Source organism: Triticum urartu, chromosome 6A, assembly GCF_056163025.1.
Source record: "Triticum urartu cultivar PI428250 chromosome 6A, HENAU_Tu73, whole genome shotgun sequence".
NCBI classification, from domain to species: domain Eukaryota; kingdom Viridiplantae; phylum Streptophyta; class Magnoliopsida; order Poales; family Poaceae; genus Triticum; species Triticum urartu.
In genome coordinates, this window is record NC_141878.1 from 409332330 (window position 1) to 409352386 (window position 20057).

General features: G+C 45.5%; 3 protein-coding genes across 3 annotated transcripts; 1 reads left to right on the plus strand and 2 right to left on the minus strand.

Annotated features, from left to right (window-relative positions):
- Window positions 1–1133: 1133 nt before the first annotated feature.
- Window positions 1134–2419, minus strand: LOC147965447 (uncharacterized). The gene is made up of 2 exons (XM_087530461.1): window positions 1988–2419; window positions 1134–1781 (listed from the first exon to the last, which is right to left on the minus strand). Exons 1-2 carry the CDS (start codon window positions 2417–2419, stop codon window positions 1134–1136), a joined length of 1080 nt encoding a protein of 359 aa, XP_087386587.1.
- A 1256-nt stretch (window positions 2420–3675) lies between these two features.
- TOC1 (CCT motif -containing response regulator protein) lies at window positions 3676–6553 on the plus strand. The gene is made up of 6 exons (XM_048678722.2): window positions 3676–4233; window positions 4372–4533; window positions 4619–4752; window positions 4878–5045; window positions 5246–5321; window positions 5440–6553. Exons 1-6 carry the CDS (start codon window positions 4071–4073, stop codon window positions 6285–6287), a joined length of 1551 nt encoding a protein of 516 aa, XP_048534679.2. The 5' UTR covers window positions 3676–4070; the 3' UTR covers window positions 6288–6553.
- An 880-nt stretch (window positions 6554–7433) lies between these two features.
- On the minus strand, window positions 7434–9201 carry NOP10 (nucleolar RNA-binding Nop10p family protein). Its single transcript, XM_048678727.2, has 4 exons — window positions 9046–9201; window positions 8856–8935; window positions 8721–8763; window positions 7434–7760 (listed from the first exon to the last, which is right to left on the minus strand). The coding sequence occupies exons 2-4, from the start codon at window positions 8907–8909 to the stop codon at window positions 7663–7665; spliced, it is 195 nt and encodes a 64-aa protein (XP_048534684.1). The 5' UTR covers window positions 8910–8935; window positions 9046–9201; the 3' UTR covers window positions 7434–7662.
- Between the last annotated feature and the right edge of the window lie 10856 nt (window positions 9202–20057).

Sequence of the window (20057 nt, forward strand, 5' to 3'; positions counted from 1 at the left end):
TAGTTTTCTTTGGAAGTCACACATCCTTTTTACTATGAGTACCAAGATAAGCATGGTCCTCAGCGAATTTTTAAGAATGAGCACCGAGATTTTCTCTTGACGAGTGGTTTCATCACACGCCGATATTGATCCTAAATAAATGAGGAAAAAGCCATGTGCATTACCTATCAATTATAGGAATTGAATTAGGGTGATTGGGTTGCACAATAGCATGTTATCGCCACCCACTAATCCTCATAGGAAAATGATCTAAAGCTTCTTTATTCAGCGCTGCTATCGCCACCATCGAAAGCAAGACGGTGAACGACCCAAAAACATAAACTACTAGGCCCTAACATAAAACTACACAACCCACACACGTAGATCTGGCGATCCCCTTCACCACTGACGACCGATGTCGTCGGCGAAGGGGAGTCGTCAAAGAAAAGGGTGGGAGGAACTCGCAGGGCTGCGGCTAGGGTTTCTAGTCGCCTCGCAAGAGGAAAAACTGTGACTACCACCTGTACCAGAAACAACCAAGCTGCCCTTATTGTCTCGCAGTCAAAACCCGGAGCGATGCATTGTGGACATACGATACGGACCATGTGGATGCAGATCATGTGTGCCCATAAGGGCATGTACATGTATTTTAGAGATGACAAAAGAAAATGTCTACAATGGATCATCTCTTAGCCTTATCTTCAATAACTAGCAATTCCTAAAAACATGATGAGACATATTATTATGCTAAGAGATCATCTCTTGTCTTCTCTTAAATAAGAGAAGGCATGCCTTTTCTTAAGAGTTCTCTCTCCTGCATCTCATCATTTATCATAGATGATATTCCTAAAATAACACCATTGTACATGCCCTAAGGCCAACTCCACCGCGCGACCCCAAACATACGTCCATTTTGTCCGGATTCTGTCTGTTTGGGTAGGGCGATGGGGTCGTGTCCGGTCGTGTCCTGGGATGCGGTGGCCGTGCGCCCAGCGCGCGGCTTCATCCCTTTGCCTCATCCTGTCCGTCAGGGCCAAAAATGCCCATATTTTCATCAAAACTAGTTTTACAACCCAAATATTTGTGTGAAAATTATAATAGTTTTACAACCAAATCGAAATTGTCTTGACTGAACATAAAATGGACCAATACATCTATTGGTTGCCAATGTGATCCCACACGTACTCAACCAAGTCATTTTGAAGATTCAAATGAGTGTGCCAATCACGCATCTCACGGTGGAATTGGGCAAACTGTTCAAATGTGGCCGGGTCTTGGTGCAGGGGTTCAATATTTTCACCTTGATAATCAAATCCTTGGTCGAAGATACTCTCATCACGCTCGTCCTCGACGATCATGTTGTGCATGATCGCACAAGCAGTCATCACCTCCCAAAGCTTCCTTTCATCCCATGACAGTGCAAGGTTTCGAACGATACCCCACCGGGATTGAAGCACACCAAAAGCACCTTCCACATCCTTTCTAACACTCTCTTGCATTTGGGCAAATCTCTTTCTCTTCTCACCTTGGGGTTTCGAGATTGTTTTCACAAAAGTTGACCACTGAGGATATATACCATTTGCTAGATAGTATTCCTTGTTGTACTGGTGGCCGTTGATCTCAAAGTTGACAGGTGGGGAGTGGCCTTCTGCAAGCCTCGCGAAGACTGAAGAACGCTGCAGCACGTTGATATCATTGTGAGAACATGCCATGCCGAAGAAAGAATGCCATATCCAAAGATCCTGCGATGCCACCGCTTCTAATATGACAGTGCACCCGTTGACATGCCCCTTGTACTGGCCCTACCAAGCAAATGGACAGTTTTTCCACTCCCAGTGCATACAATCTATGCTGCCAAGAATGCCGAGAAAGCCTCTAGCTGCATTGGTTGCCAACAATCTCTCTATTAGCGACAGTTGGCTGCCTCAAGTACTCTGGGCCAAACACCTCGATCACAGCCTGGCAAAACTTGTACATTGACATCAGACATGTTGTCTCACTCACGCACATACTCATCCACCAGATCGCCTGGAATTCCATATGCAAGCATGCGGATGGCCGCGGTGCATTTCTGGTAAGAGAAGAATCCAAGCTTGCCAAGGGCATCCGTCTTGCACTCGAAGTATGGGTCATGAGCAACCACTCCCTCTCGGATACGATTGAACACATGCCTTGCCATTCGAAAACGGCGACGGAATTTATCCGGCTTGAAGAGCGGGGTGTTGGCAAAGTAATCGACATAGAGCAGGGTGTGGCCTCTCTCCCTGTGGCGGTTCAGGTTGGGAGCACGGCCAGGGACTAACCCCCTGTACCGAGGAAGCTGTCGTTGAATGTGGTCGTGAACGACCAGTGCAGCCACCACAAGATCTTCATCATCCGACGACGAATCGTCCGATAAACAAAGGAAGTGATGGAAGAAAAACTCGTCTCCACTGTCCATACCTTTGTGGGCAAAATGTCGAACACCTTACGGTCGTGGTGGCGAAGAGGCCGCGATGATCACCTCGACGCAGCAGGGGTGGTTGACGGCCGGCTATTGGCCGCTCTGGAGCTCTCGTCGGAAGCTGCCGAGGCCGCCGTGGTACGTCGCTGGCGGGCGTTTCCCCTCTGCGACCGGCAAAGACGGCGACGGCCAAAACTACGGCCAAAGCGCGGGCGTGGTGGCGGCCATGTCGAGACGTGGTTTGGTAGGGACGGCCGGGGGCTGCGCGATGAGGAGGCGACCGGAGAATAGCGGCGGCGCCGTCGGCGGGGCAGGGCGGGAGAGAGACTTTGGAAGCGTTGGGAGCGGAGGGACTGCTAGTGTCCCCGACAGGCGGGCCAGGGGGGACAAGGGCGTGCGTCCAGGCCGTCCGCGCGCTTCTGTTTCACCCCAAACCGAGCGCAAGTTTGAGTCGAAGATAAGTCAAAAACGGAAGGAATCCAGATATTTGTCCGTTTGAGGTCACGCGCTGGGCCGCGCTATTCGTCTGTTTTACTTTCAAACGGACATGCGCGGACAGGATGGGTCGCGCGCTGGAGTTGGTCTAATGTTTGCACCACGTATCCTGCGACTCCGAGGCAGGCGAAGCATGTCGGCAGGCGACCACTACGAGGCCGGCCGTGTGACCCAAAACGGAGGGACGGGAGGCCGCCGCACGTGGTCGAGGCGAGCAGGCATGGGCGCTCCGGGAGGAGATGTGCGTGATGTGCGCGACGGCACGCCCCTCCTCTCGCTTCGTTCCATTTTCAGCTTTCGTTTTCGCTGTCGCAGCACGCATAGTCGCATACGGCCCCCTAATCCATCCGATTAAGATATTTCGCGGTTAGTTAGTCCACGCACTCCACTAGCAGGAGTGCAGGACCCGCAAAGCCAAAGCGTTTAGCTCAAAAGACACGCACGCACTGTAGATATTTTCCTCCGGTCAGCGACCGCCAGCCTGGTCCCCAACCAGCCAAGCGGCTCGCTCTCTCCCGTAGGCTCGAGCCTCAGCCGCCGTCGCTCTCACGGCGGCCGCTCGTGTCGCCACGGCGCGACACGCGGCCCCACCGCGCACGGCCGAGATCGCGCGCGCTGCGGCTCCCGGCTCAGCCCGGAGCCGTGACCCGCCGAGCGGCTCGGTTTACTATCTATTCCAACCCGCCGGCGTGGTTTGGCTTTTGCCCCTGCGGAGCCGGGCGGGCCGCGTGTCGCCCCCACCCCATAGTGAAAAGCGAGGAAAAAAGGCGACGGAAATATCTCAGAGTGGACATCCCACCGTCGCAGACCAGCCACCGCCCCGAATAGTTTTAGCATACCACCAGACAATGGAGCGGGGCGGACTGCGACGAGCGGAGGCAGCCGCCGCCGGGCGCGGCCGCCGTTCCTAGCACAGGTCACTGCAGAACCGGCCGCAACCCATCATCATCCGGCCACAGGAGCTCGCCGGGAGCCGAGTTGATTGGGGGTACCAGCTGCCGCATACATGGAGGAGGAGACGTCCGCAGATCCAACAGCCGCCTCGTCCTCCTTCGTCTGCTCCTCCTCTGGCTGCGGGCTCTGCTGATTCCTCGTAACGCGCCCGTGGGAAGTCTCTGCTGATTGCGCACAGGTGGCTGCCTGGGGCTTGGGTATGGTGGGCGCCGGCGAGGGGGGTCGCGCTGGCGGCAGCGGCGCCGGGGTAGGCGGAGGGCAGCCGTTCGTGGACCGGAGCAAGGTGAGGATCCTCCTCTGCGACAGCGACCCCGACAGCTCACGGGATGTGCTTCGCCTCCTCTGCAACTGCTCCTACCAAGGTCAATTCACCTTAGGCTTGTTGTTAATCATGTGTTTGCTGCTTGCCGTTGGCCTTATTATTACTAGTACAACTAGTATCGCCATGTTGTCTTCTAATGATGTCTCTGGTGCTCGGTGGTGCTGCTTTATTTTTTCAGTAACCTGCGCCAAGTCTCCACGGCAGGTGATCAACATGCTCAACTGCGAGGGCGCTGAGATAGACATCATCCTGGCCGAGGTCGACCTGCCAGTCTCCAAGTGCTTCAAGATGCTCAAGTACATTGGCAGGAACAAGGAACTGCGCCACATCCCCATCATCAGTAAGCTGTCATCCAGTTCCCATAGTTCTGTCCAATTCCTGTGCCATGCTTGTAGTAATAATATCGTACGGATGCAATTACGCAGTGATGTCCAACAGAGACGAGGTTTCTGTTGTTGTCAAGTGCTTGCGGCTCGGGGCAGCAGAGTACCTGGTCAAGCCGCTTCGCATGAATGAGCTGTTGAATCTCTGGACCCATGTGTGGCGAAGGAGACGGATGGTAAATCACAATCTGTTTTTTCACCTTCACTAGTAGTTTTTAAAAGAATGCTCTAAGCTGGTCTGCCTGCGGTCATTGCTGTACTGTTTATGAATTGTTCCTAAATTGAATATTGGTGTTGGCAGCTTGGTTTGGCCGAGAAAAACTTCTTCATTGACAATCTTGAGTTGGTGCTGTCGGAACCTAGTGATGCCAATACCAATAGCACCACACTCCTTTCGGACGAGACAGATGATAAGCCGAAAGGAAATAGAAATCATGAAACAAATACCTCGAGTCAACATGAATACGAGGTAATCAACTAATTTATCTGTATGTAGGAAGTTCTACAACTGTCCGATGATTGGTTTTCTCTTTCTTTCTCTGTAGTGTCTTCCAAAATTTATGTTGCCGCAAATATGTGCTTTTTACCACATATGCTGTACAATGATGAGATGCTCATTGCTGTGCATTAAGTTACTTATTAAACCCTTGCTTTTCTTATCATCCCCAGTCTCCTGCTGTGGACCCCCCCAAAACAGACCAATTGGAAAATTTACCTAGCATTGCGGAAGATGATGATAAAGCATGTAAGTGTCTTCAGTCTGACCTTTGTTTTTCTCTTCAGCTGTTTTTGTTTTGTCCCCTCTCATGCTACCTACTCATTCATAGTTCTCAGCCGGTTTCTAAAGCTTATCTTTTTACCAGCATCTCCAGGAGGAATGTTTTCACGCCCAATAAAGACTAATTTGAGGATAGCTGAGTCATCTGCATTTCTAGCATATGTTAAATCAAGCACTCCAGCAAACAACCCATTGGATAATGAACTACAGAGAGAGGGTAATCAGATAGATGTTATGGATCACCAGGGTAATTTCTCTGGTGCGACCGACAGAATCGACACTAATAGTAGTATAAATATTCAGGATGAAAAAGCTTTTGAGACGCCTATGCAGTATCCTTTGGTGTGCTTTTCTTCCTCTAACTTGCATCTGGAGCAAAGGAATGAGGGCCAACAAGATGTTTCAGGAAACCCTCCTGTGTATCATTACCCATTTTATTATCCAGGGATGGTAGAGCATGGCATGGCACTTCATTCAGTTCAAAGTTTCCAAGGAAACATAAACACTGCTCAAGCTCATACACCACCAAGAATGCTCCATCAATACAATGTTTATCACCAATCCCATGGTGCATCGATGCAATCGTATCAGTATAGTCCTGCTGGTATGAATGTGCATTCAAGTCATTTGTCAACGCGGAATGTGTGGTCGTCGGTATCAAGCACACCAATTCCTGAGGAAAGACATAGTCGATCTGGCAGGAGGGCTGCAGCACTTGCAAAATTCAGGCAGAAAAGGAAGGACCGCTGTTTTGACAAGAAGGTGAGGTATGTTAATCGGAAGAAAGTTGCTGAAACAAGGCCGAGGGTGCGGGGTCAGTTTGTTAGGCAGGCAAGCAACACAGATATAATTAGCACTGGTGATGATATATCTGAATATGAAGACGATGATCCATCCTCCAGGGACGTTGAGTTGGTTTCTTCACCAGAATAGCTGAAAGGTCATATTATATGTGGAGTGGTGTGCGGATGATCATTGCTTACTTTGCAACTCAGTACACATATGCAATACATTATTCCCGCTAATAGCAATGCATCATTTTGCTTTCACAATACATCCTCAACCCCCCAACCCCTCAAAAGAACTTGTGGCATATGTATGGATATTGTGGACATTTTGAGCAATTGTATTTTGACAATGTAAGTTAGTATCACTAGTCAGTGATACACATGGCATTATAACCTCTTTGTCTCTGCGCTTGTCTAGTTTCATTGTCTCTGTTCTTTAATACTACACATAATATTTGTTTTCACCAAATGCAAGTTGAAGAGCACCATCCAAATTTGCCTAGCGGCAATGATTCTTATATGGGGGCTGTTTGCTATTGCCTGTGTGCATTTTAGGTGAAAGTTGCAAAATTGGAAATTGTGGTTGCCTGCTACCTTGCCAGTCGCCCCTTACATTAGCTGGTACTCCCTCCGTTCCAAATTACTCGTTGCAGAAAATGGATGTATCTAGAACTAAAATGCATCTAGATACATTCATACATGCGACAAGTAATTTGGAACGGAGGGAGTATTAGACATGAACGCACATCATGATTCCTCATTAACAGGCAAGGTGAGGATGTCAGCCACATTTGTGAATAAAAAGAAGCATGGTGTTATCTTTCTCTAGCTCATACGTAATAAGTTCAACTGGGTTAGCATGCAATTTCAGTTCAGTTCGTAAACACTACAACTGAAAGTTCAGACAGTCCATTAAGATGACTGGCATAAACTACCTAGTTCAATAAATAAATATCTTTTTACTTTGCCATTGGTTTGTCAAATTTCAAGACAAACAATCATCTTTGAACAAACAATAATTACAGCTAGCAAGTTTCAGATTTGAACTCCAACGTTAACAAGATGTGAACGAGAAAACTGGACAAGTTTCAACTCCAATACAAAGATAAAGAATGAGAATGAAAGAAAAAATCCACCTGCCCATGAACTTTAATCGCTAAGGGGCGCTGGGGTGTCAACGGCAGCTGATCGCTTGGAGCAAAGAAGACAAGGGTAGTTCAACACTATCAGAAGCTGTTCGTGTGAAGATCACAAATTAGCGATTTCACTGAGCATCACATAATCAGCAGAATAACAAGAAATCCTCTCCTTGTAGCACAGAAAAAATAATGATTTAGTCACACAGTGAGCACATAGTACAAAAGAGTACGATCCATCGATAGCATAGCATTACATTCAGAGGTACTGCAATAACAAGCAAGATAAGTAGCAGTAATGATTCTCTCTTCACATAGCTAATCTACACTCCAAACAGCATTCAGCAAAGAAAACAGATCTCTTAGGAGGACCCATCCAGTGCTTCAGTACTTTTGTGCGGGCTGTTGGGTTGGCAGCAATCCAAACCTCTTCTTCAACAGGTAACGCTGACGTGCGTACTTGTCATCCGGGGAGAAACGAGCTGTATCACAAGCAATTATGTAAGCACCATTCTTTAGCGTGAGAATACTCATAGATATCACAACTCATCTACATTCTACAACTAAAATACAGATATCACAACTCATCTACATTCTACAGTACATAGCAGAACAGCACTTATGTTCAACTGAAGAAAACCAAGATATCACAACTCATCTACAGGTTAAACGGGCATACGGGCATATATTATCAGTGCTTCTAAGAGGAGAAGCTCACCACCCAAGAACATATATGATTTGAGGTATTCTACAAATATCTACCCACACACCTCAGAGCTCAAGGCAACTAGGATGGGCAATTTCCGGACTCTTAACTTTTCAGAATCAACCATAATAGAAATGCATAGAAAGTAATCTTCCAGCATCAATGGGTTCAAAACAGAAACAATTTCAGATGGGAACTTCAATTCTTACTGTGATCCCCGGGTAATCAATTATAACTCTAGTAAGAAAACATTGCTGAATAACAAAGCAACAACAACTAATGGTACATCACAATGCTCTTTAAGAATCGGTTCCTAGTTCCAACACTCAAAACAATAATACAAAGCAGGTCAAGCAAGCCGAAAAATTGATTAGATATTGTAGCAATGTTCCCAGCATGAATTCAGCACTGTTTTGATGCGAATCCTTTGGATAAGTTATCGTACAATGGATAAAAGAAAACATCTCCTCGCGAACAAATTCTCCTAAAAGACCAAGACCAACACAAAAACACCTACAGTTTCTCCAAAAAGTATGTGTACATACCATGCCTACATGTCTGAAGTCTGAGACAAGCAGACTGGTACTGCAACCTGACATAACAATCACACATGTATACCCCTCTTTTACAGCACAAGAGGCTGGCATACTATGTACAAACTCTAACGAAGGCAAATAATGTACATGTAACAAGATCCAACAGCCAAGACAAAACCAGGGAAAGGAAGTTGGTATACCTGGGTGGGCAGACTGCGTCGGCACACCGAGAGGGGATTCCTTCTGCGGTACAGGAGCGAGAGAAGCATCAGCACGGGGTCAAAAATACATTACAGATCATCACCGGGTAAGCGCGAGGGAATATATTATCCGACCTTGGTGGTGTAAACCTTCTCACCCTTCTCGTTCGTGTAGAACTGGAGATACATCTTGGCTCAAGGCGCTGGGATCAACCCTGAAAAATCCGACGGAGCGGAAGCAACCGTATCCGTGAGACCGTCGAGAAGTACAATCGCTGATGGAGGCGGGAGGCGGGACTGGGGGAGGGGAGAGAAGAGAAATTACCAGGAGGTTGGCGGAGGCGGAGGCGTAGGCGGAGGCGGCGGGCGTGAGAAGAAGCGGCGGGGACGAGGGCTGCTCTGGCGGCTAGGGTTTGTGGGAAGCAAGGGTATAAGAAGAGGAGAAGGATTTGTAACTGGTAAGTGGGACCAGAATTGAGGGGCACTAGTGTGGTAGGACCACGAGGCAGAGATGTTTTTCTTTCCTGAAGCTACTACATGACGAATTAACCAGCGTGATTTTTTAAAGAATATTTTAGGGCATTTTTTTCCCTTTTCTTTTGGATAAACGGACATGATTTCGGTAACAGGTTTTTTTCAGAAGAGATTTCGGTAACAGGTTGCAGGCCCCCTTGTGTTGTGCGTCTTTTTAGGCTTTTAGTGTAATACTCCGACCTATATGTGCGCGATCACAAGATGCTCCGGAATTGGTTTCGGATCTTATTGATGAGGCTACAAAAAGCTGGAACAGACAAGCTCTAAATGATCATTTCATAGCGCCTGATATTGAGATTAGGGACTGTCTAGGTCTCAGTCGACTGAGACTTGAAGTCTCAGTCGGCTGACGCCATCCCTGACAGATTAGGTCTGTTTAGCATCCCTTTCTGATGGGTTTTAATGCTCCCGTGATGGGCTTATGATGTGGGCTTTGCTTGTTTGTTTGTTTTTTGTTTTTGCTATTTGTTTGGCCCGTTATATCTGTGTCCCTGCCCATGGACGCAGCAAACACATAACAGAAAAGCAAAGAGCCCATGTATAGCCAAACGACAGGAAAACTTTTGCTTGTTCCTTTCAATTTCTTGTTCCCTTTTTCGTTTTGGACCTGAAAACCTTGTAATTTCTTCTCCCCCTTTGTTTTTCTGCACCAATCTTGGAGCAGTATGGAAATTTCCTGATGGGCACACAGGTTTGTCTCTGAGATAACTTCATGGCAGAAAACTCCAACTTTGTCTTAGCCTGATGTTCAAGTTTCTCCGAAAAAAAAGTGAAGAAAGAAAACTGTAGTATATTAGAAGCATGGGTTTCAGTAGTTGATGACAAAAAAGATAATAATTTTCATACTAGTGCTAATTTTTGTATGTCCAGCACACATACTGTTTAGGACACGTACTAAACATGTAGTACACTTGCTGTGGGCAAAGAAAAGGTTGAATTTTTTTTGTTGTTCTTGACAGTTTCTGAATATGATAAACTAATGAACATGGTTCTTTGCATTAGCCAAAAAAATATGTCATGGATTCAGATTGACACATACTGTCTTCTGCATTTCGTGTAGCAGCCAGTGAATACTTTGGCACGGAGATTTCCAAGCAGTCGTGCTCCAGCTCCACATAATTTGGTGACCCCAGTCCAAGTAAGATAAAAAATGCGAAAACAAAAAATCTCTTAGATTGTAAATACATATGTTTGAGATGTGTCACCATCCCAGAAACTGACATAAGCATGATTTGTGTTTCCATGGCAGCAGTACCATGGTGTCCAGTATGTGCATCAATAACAGGCCTACGATGAATTTGGCATTCCAACCATCTCCAAGTGCATTTGCACCACATGTACGAGCTTTTCTTGAAGAAAAAAAGATTGCTTATGCCCTCTTTAAGTTCCCTGCTTCATAAATGACCTGCCGCTCTACTATCATGCCCTTGTAATTCTGTGAAAAAATAAGATTGATAAAGAAAGAAACTTATACTGTTATGAAAAATGCACGTGATGAATTTCCTTGGAAATGGTAACATGACCTACACACAGTTGTTGTTTGCTGCTGACCCAGAGGTACTATAAAGTGCATTTTTTTGTTGACTTTCACATGCATAGTTGAAAAAAATAAACTACATAACATGTTTGTGGTCACAGGTTGGTATTGTTCATTGACATACAACTGGGCCCCATGTCTCTCGACGCTGCCACCTTCGACAAAACAGAGGCCCCTCTAGTTGCGATCAAACAAGAAGACATGAAGTTGCGTGCCCATTGTGGGACATGCAACTGGCGCCTGACCCCGTACAACAAGTAATGGAAGTCGAGTTGTGACCAAGTTATAAGGCATGCAGTTGCGACCAAGTTAGAAGACATACAGTTGTGTGTCTAGTGTGGGACATGCAACTGAGCCGCCCCCTGCGACAAAACAAAGGCCCCTCTAGTTGCGACCAAGCTAGAAGACATGCAGTTATGTGCCCATCATGCTGGGACATGCAACTGGCGCCTCTCCTCGTACAAACAAGAAATGGAAGTCAAGTTGCAACTAAGTAATAAGGCATGCAGTTGCGACCAAGTTAGAAAGACATGCAGTTGCGTGCCCTATTGTGGAACATGCAACTGGGCCCCGTGTCTCTCGACGCCGCCCCCTTCAACAAAACAAAGATCCCCTAGTTGCAAACAAACTAGAAGACACACAGTTGCGTGCCTAGTGTGGGGCATACAACTGGGCCCCTCTCTCTCGATGCTGCCCCATCCGACAAAAGAAAAGCCCCCCGAGTTGCGACCAAGTTAGAAGACATGCAGTTGCATGCCTAGTGTGGGGCATGCAAGTGGGCCACCTCTCTCCCTCTTTGTCGCCCCTCCGACAAAACAAAGGCCCCTCCATTTGCGACCAAGCTAGAAGACATGCAGTTGCGTGCCCATTATGGGACATGCAACTGGCGCATGTCCCCGTACAACAAGAAATGGAAGTCGAGTTGGCATGCAGTTGCGACCAAATTAGAAGACATGCAATTGTGTGCCTAATGTGGGACATGCAATCGGGCCCCATCTCTCTCAACATTGCCCCCTCCGACAAACATAAAGATCCCCCGTAGTTGAGACCAAACTAGAAGACATGCAGTTGTGTGCCTAGTGTGGGGCATGCAACTGGGCCCCATCTCTCTCAACACCACCCCCTTCGACAAACAAAGCCCTCCTGGTTGCAACCAAGGTAGAAGACATGCAGTTGCGTGCCCAATGTGGGAAATGCAACCGGCGCCTATCCCTGGACAACAAAAACGGAAGTAGAGTTGCAACCAAGTTATAAGACATGCAATTGCGACCAAGCTAGAAGACATGGAGTTATAAAGACATGCAGTTGCGTGCCTGCCGTGGACATGCAGCTGGGCCCCTCTCTCTCAATGCCGCCCTCTTCGACGAAACAAAGAACCCCCTAGTTGCGACCAAGTTAGAAGACATGCAGTTGCATGCCTGTTGCGGGACATGCAACTGGCCCCCTATCTCTCGATGTCGCCCCTCCAACAAAACAAAGCCCCCCAGTTGCGACCAAGTTGGAGTTCATGCAGTTCCATGCCTAGTTTGTGACATGCAACTGGGCCCCACTCTTCTCGACGTCGTCCCCTTCGACAAAACAAAGCCCCCCCCCCAAGTTGCGACCAAGTTAGAAGACTTGTAGTTGCGTGCCATTGTGGGACATGCAAAATACTGGCTCCTCTCCCCGTATAATAAAAATGGAAGTGGAGTTGCAAACCAAGTTATAAGACATGTAGTTGCAACCATGCTCGGAAAAAACATGTGGTTGCACGCCTAGTGTGGGGCATGCAACTGGGCCCCTCTCTCTCGACGTCGCCCCCTCTGACAAAACAAAGGTACCCCCTTAGTTGTGACCAAGTTATAAAGACATGCGGTTGCATGCCTAGTGTGGGGCATGCAACTAGGCCCCTCTCTCTCATGTCGCACCCCCACCAACAAAACAAAGGTCCCCCTTAGTTTCGACCAAGTTAGAAAGACATGTAGTTGCCTGCCTGTTGTGGGGACATGCAACTAGCCCCCTCTCTCTCGACCCCCCCCCCTAGACAAAACAAAGGCCCCCCTAGTTGCGACCAAGTTAGAAAGACATGCAGTTGCCTGCCTGTTGTGCGACATGAAACTAGCGCCCTCTCTCCCGACGCCACCCCCTTCGACAAAACAAAGGCCCCCCCAGTTCCGACCAAGGTAGAAGACATACAGTTGCGTGCCCATTGTGGGATGTGCAAAAACTGACGCCTCTGCCTATACAACAAAATTAGAAGTCGAGTTGCAACCAAGTTCTAAAAAGACATGCAATTGTGACCATGCTGGGAAAAACATCTGGTTGCGTGCCTAGTGCCCCCCCCCCCTCTCTCTCGACGCCGCCCCCTCCGACAAAACAAAGGTCTCCAGTTGCGCTCGGGTTCGAAGACATGCAGTTGCGTGCCTTTTGTAGGACATGCAACTGTTGGGTTTCGTAGTAATTTCAAAAAAATTCCTACGCACACGCAAGATCATGTGATGCATAGCAACGAGGGGGAGAGTGCTGTCTACGTACCCAATGCAGACCGACTGCGGAAGCGCTGACACGACGTAGAGGAACTAGTCGTACGTCTTCACGATCCAACCGATCAAGAACCGAAACTACGGCACCTCCGAGTTCGAGCACACGTTCAGCTCGATGACGATCCCCGGACTCCGATCCAGCAAAGTGTCGGGGAAGAGTTCTGTCAGCACGACGGCGTGGTGACGATCTTGATGATCTACAGCAGCAGGGCTTCGCCTAAACTCCACTACAGTATTATCGAGGAATATGGTGGCAGGGGGCACCGCACACGGCTAAGGAATAGATCACGTGGATCAACTTGTGTGTTCTAGGGTGCCTCTACCTCAGTATATAAAGGAGCCAAGGGGGAAGGGGGGCGCCGGCCAGGGAGAGAGGCCCAGGAGGAGTCCTACTCCTTCCGGGAGTAGGACTCCCCCCAATCCTATTCCAACTAGGATTCCCAAGGGGGGAAAGAGAGAGAGGGGGGCCGGCCACCTCCTCCTAGTCCTAATAGGACTAGGGGAGGGGGAAGTGGCGCAGCCACCTTGGGCTGCCCCTTTCTCCTTTCCACTAAGGCCCATGAAGGCCCATATGGCTCCCGGGGGGTTCCGGTAACCTCCCGGTAACCCGGTAAAATCACGATTTCACCCGGAACACTTCCGATGTCCAAACATAGGCTTCCAATATATCAATCTTTACGTCTCGACCATTTCGAGACTCCTCGTCATGTCCGTGATCACATCCGGGACTCCGAACAACCTTCGATACATCAAAATGCATAAACTCATAATGTAATTGTCATCGTAACCTTAAGCGTGCGGACCCTACGGGTTCGAGAACAATGTAGACATGACCGAGACACGTCTCCGGTCAATAACCAATAGCGGGACCTGGATGCCCATATTGGCTCCTACATATTCTACGAAGATCTTTATCGGTCAGACCGCATAACAACATACGTTGTTCCCTTTGTCATCGGTATGTTACTTGCCCGAGATTCGATCGTTGGTATCCAATACCTAGTTCAATCTCGTTACCGGCAAGTCTCTTTACTCGTTCCATAATACATCATCTCACAACTAACATATTAGTTGCAGTGCTTGCAAGGCTTATGTGATGTGCATTACCGAGAGGGCCCAGAGATACCTCTCCGACAATCGGAGTGACAAATCCTAATCTCGAAATACGCCAACCCAACATCTACCTTTGGAGACACCTGTAATGCTCCTTTATAATCACTCAGTTACGTTGTGACGTTTGGTAGCACCCAAAGTGTTCCTCCGGCAAACGGGAGTTGCATAATCTCATAGTCATAGGAACATGTATAAGTCATGAAGAAAGCAGTAGCAACATACTAAACGATCAGGTGCTAAGCTAATGGAATGGGTCATGTCAATCAGATCATTCAACTAATGATGTGACCTCGTTAATCAAATAACAACTCATTGTTCATGGTTAGGAAACATAACCATGTTTGATTAACGAGCTAGTCAAGTAGAGGCATACTAGTGACACTTTGTTTGTCTATGTATTCACACATGTATTATGTTTCCGGTTAATACAATTCTAGCATGAATAATAAACATTTATCATGATTATAAGGAAATATATAATAACTTTATTATTGCCTCTAGGGCATATTTCCTTCAGCAACTGGCCCCTCTACCTGTAGTCAAGTTTAAACCAAGTTATAAAGACATATAGTTGTGTGCCTGTTGTGGGGCATGCAAATGGCCCCATCTTCTCAACGCCGCCCCCTCCGACAAAACAAAATGTTCCCACCCCTCTACTACTGCAGATGTGACCCCCACCCCTATCCTACCGTTCCACTTACAAACAAACTATACCGAGAGAGATGCGACCCCTCCATCCGCTCTCCCTACCGGCGATGCGACACTCACCACTCTTCAACCGTTGCCATGGTAGTTGGGGTGTGTGCAACGTGCACTTGCAGTCATGGGTGTGTTTATCTGTTGGACCGTCCTCTCTTATGAAAACCCACTTACAAAACTTCCTCCTCCCCCAACTACAATTACAAATTGTTATAAAAAAGTGGTATTTTTAAATTACATTGTTTCCTAAAAAAAGAAACGCGCACCCATGCCCTCATGTGCTAAACACACACACGGCATACTAAGAGAAAAAAAGATAGTGTAGTAGTTGCAAACAAAAAGGCTAAAGAAAACAGAAGGAAAAAAGGCTTGTAATTCTTAAACTAATGATTTCTGCACAAAAATTCTAACTGATTGCCCAACAATTCTTAATAAAAAATTCTCCAAAAAAGATTTGACCAACTACAGTAGGGAAAAATCCCTACTGACCCTCCAAAAAAATGAACAACACACATATGCATTGTTATTTTTCATTTTCCAAATCATCTTTGGAAAAAAATGTTTCTCTCGTTCATGGGGGTGTTTGGAAAAACTAATAATCTACAAAAGACAATAAAAATGCACGTTAAAAAAGATATATAAAAAAGAGAGATATAAAGACAGCCCGAAACATATATGCTTAATCATTGGAAAAAATAGAAAAAAGGATTTCGAACATTCTGTTAATAAAAACCAAAGTTTACACAAAAAAGACAAATTAAAAATGCAGATTTCAAAAAAGGTTTTAACTTATAGTTAAACTAATAAAAACAAAAGTAAAATAATTTCAGAATTAACAGTTTCACTAATGCAAAAAATTGCAACGAAAGTGCTTGCACCTTTTACTTAAAAACTAAACATGCAAAAAGAAAAACTGAAAAAAATAGTGAGAAAATGGATACATACCATGCTTCCCAGAAGAATATTAGTCCTCGTGAGGCGGTGCACAAATGCCAACCCTATGAACCCATTGTTGAGCGGAAGCAGCCCATCTTCCTGAGTGCAAACAATATCATCATCATCATCACTGTTGCCAGCTTGTCTATCCTCGTCTTCTTCATCTGAGACTTCCATGTAGTTATTCTCAGCCTCAGATCCTTCATCTTCGGCACCATTCCCGAATTGAATCACACAGACAACTGCCCTTGGGGAAGGTTAGTCCAGGTAGAAGAGAACCAGCTGGCCCTTCCCCAACTTGTTGTCTGCAACAAATTTCCTCCATCCACTACCATACATTATGCTCTTTCTGGGCCCCTTGTGACACTTAACGGTGTACGTCCGTTTGTTTGCCTTAAACTTCAGTGTATCCCCTGTCAGGTCGTTGAAACGAACTCTTTCGTTGCATGGCACAACCTGTTGTGTGTTGAACACAAAAAAAAGAACAACAAAAAAATGATCATCAAAACTGCCTGAAAAAATGAATTGAGCACTGATATAAAAGTCAAAAAGATGCAAAACAACCTAAAAAAATTAGTCTAGAACTAGCATAGGTTACTGCACATGACATAAACGCCCATCAAGTTCAAAACTCTGGGAGAACAACAAATATCAACCTTCAACAACAATAAAATAATTCTATGATGATAAGTACCTAAAAATAAAGATCAGAACAGTGGAAAAATAATAAAAAATTATATATATATATAGGTTGCGAAGTTACCCCTGCATTTTTGAACTCCTTCCAGACAAACATGCTCATCCCACTTGTCCTGCTCTCGCGGTAGCAAGGGCTCAAACAAACTCTACACACCATCTCCTGTGCCGCATAAAAAAGCGATAAATTTGTGCTAGTGAGACCCATACATATTCAGCTAAAAAATGATTTTTAGAGGAAAAAACTTGTATCCTTCCGACGAGAAAGATTTCGAGATAATGATGAGATATCATTGGCGTCGCCACTAATGACCAAAAAAAAAGAAAACAAATAAATTTGCAATGTGGGGATCCATCAAAAAGACCATATTATCTTGATTTCATATACAAAAAGGAATAAACATCATACTGATTCATACGGGTTTTCGGCAGAAAAAGAAAAAAGAAACTAAAATAAAACATGCTGTTGCTGGATACTTACTTTCATTAATCATTCCTTTTTAAAATAGATAAAAGTATCAGCAAAAATAAGAAAATAAAACAAGGCCACTCCCTAATGATAGATTTCAGCAATAATATGTACTATTTACATAGAAAATTTTCAGAAACGACAAGCTACTGATTATACAGGGACTATCAAAAACAAATGAACATACCTACTCCTACTGATACATTCAATAAATCAGTAGTAAAAATCTTCTCCTGTTTTGATAGAAAAAATTTCAAAAACATGCTACTGATTTAGCAAAAATAGCCTAACGCATTCATCTAGATTGTCACTCCCACTGATGTACAAAAAGGGTGTAAACAAATGAACTATACTATACACTATGTACAGAGGATGTCGATAAAACCTACTACCTACAAGCATAAAGAAGAAAAAGCGGTCTTGATAACCCTACTTCTAGTATAGTCCAAAAGAAATAGACCATTTCATCTCAGTTTATTGGGCTACTAAAAAACGAAATTAGTACTACTAGTTGTAAAACTAAACTTTACTGGATAGTTCAAAAAACATAGGAAAAAAAGCAAAAATCTGGATTAGATAAGTGAATCTAGCTGTAACAAAAAAGAAACCAACATCATACTCACATCTGCCACACCGACATTGCTGATCCACGCGCCTGAGCGAGAGACACTATTGTGCATTTCAACACGGAAAAAAAACCCTAAAAAAGTATAAAATATGGACGCAATTCTCTGCTTGAAACTCCTAATCAGATATTTAATGCAAACAAAAGAAAAGAACAGTACCTCATCTTGCGGGGGTAAGTATAGACGTACAAAAATCCTATCTACTCTAGTGGATACATGGGCACAGTAATAAAACTTCTACAGTGCAGCAGACATGCACTTAGCTTGGGCGAGGACCTCATGTTGCTGACTCACAACAAGCCCCTGGACTAAAATCCATTTTCAGACTAAGAAGCTAACAAAAAAAGTGAAATCAAAAAGACTAAAAAGTGAGGTCCCTTTGAGACACTACAAAAAAGTCCTAGCAGCCGCTCACTCTGGTCGCCCCCTTTGAGACACTACAAAAAATACAACTTGATCTTGACCGTACAAACTACCACATTCAAATCAATCCTCCAATCTTTTGAATGCTTGAACAAATAAGGATACAAAAAAATGCATATAAATCCCGGAGTCCATTATAGACTTGAATCTACTATTCTACACTTGATCCATAAACAAAACTACCCCCAATCCCCTACAGATCTACGGTGAAGCATCAAACAAGAAACAAGACAACAAAATGATGGAGAAGAAAAACTAGGGGGGAACTCACTCCAACAGCAGCGCCAGCCATCCCCTCTCTCTCGTCCTCTGGTTCGTTGAAGAGAACCTTGGAGCTCGCCCTCTCTTCTCCCCCTCCGGATTTCTTCTGATTTGAGATTAGGGAATGGAGAGGAGTAAAATGCAAGCGCGGTCCTAATTCTTTTCTGAAAGTGTCACTTGAGTCCTAATTCTTTCAAAATGCATATTTGAGTCCCATATCTTTTTAAGTTGTTCATCCGAGGTCCTAATCTCGTCTGACCGCCGCTGACCAGTGCCACCTCGACACCAGAGGGCCCAGGCGGGAGTTTTCCCGCCCCTAGCGGTTGGGCTTATATGCTATTTGGCCCCTGATTAATCCGTCCTTCCCATTCCCCCGTCCCTAGGTCTCCTCCACCCCGCTCTGCTCCCTCCGCCGCCGCCCAGCGCCATGTCCGCCGCCGCTAGCTCCTCCACGGTGAAGCGCCACGGGAGGAATTTGCCTGGTCCATCGCGGTCATCCATGGCCTTGGCAGCGCCGTCTCCACCACCGACATCTCCACTGAGGACAGTAGCTCATTCGGTGCAGCCGCCGGCGGGGATGCTGCCATTGGTACTTTGCCCTAGCTGCCGCATTCGATCTACAATTCGTCTTGTGTCAAAATCGGAGGCAAATCCTGGCAGGATTTTCTACAAATGCCCCAATCATCATGTAAGATTTTCTACAAATGCCCCTATTGATTTGATGTTTGTGTGTTCCTGTGTTATTTTTTGCTGAACTTTGTTACTAAATTTGTGTCAGATTCCACCAAATCCTTGCCAACATTATTATTGGGAAGATGGACCAGACAACTATTATGATTTTTTGGTGAAAGGTGGGTACATCAGCCATGGATTTAGCAGTTTTGATTCGGCTGGTGTCATTGCAAGTGAAGAAATAGATGTGCAAGAGGAATGTGCATTAGCAATGCAGAGCACTGTTGAGACTGTGGTGAATGCAGATGTAGTGAAGAAGATGAATGAGCTCATTTTTCTTTGTAAGAGTATTCTCAGTGCACTTGTTGTACTGATTGCAGTAGTGGTGTATGTAGGTTTTAAGAAGTGATGTGGTAGTATGATGTATCCAGTGTTGATGTATGCACTATTGATTTATCTAGATATTGATCATGTACTGTGGTAATGAAATTGAAGTAAAATTTGGCAGCATTTTGTTTGTTTTTTCTGTATTGTGGCAGCATTTTTTCAATAGCATTGACAACACAAATAAACAGTGATTGAACTTAGAAGTAGTTTGAAAGATAGATAGATAGATAGATGGGTTCAACATTACAAAGTCTTGAAGTTGTGCAACAAAAGTAGGAAATAGCATTACATTTCCATGGGAGTACTCTTTTCCATGGTTTGTGTGAAACCCAGAGGCACATCCCAGCATCAGGTTTCATTACAAACCATCTTGTTTCCTAACCAAAAAAAGACAACATCCTACACTGCTTCTTTCCAGAATATGTCCAAAATATGTCCAAACTGTGTCAATCTTGTAGCTCT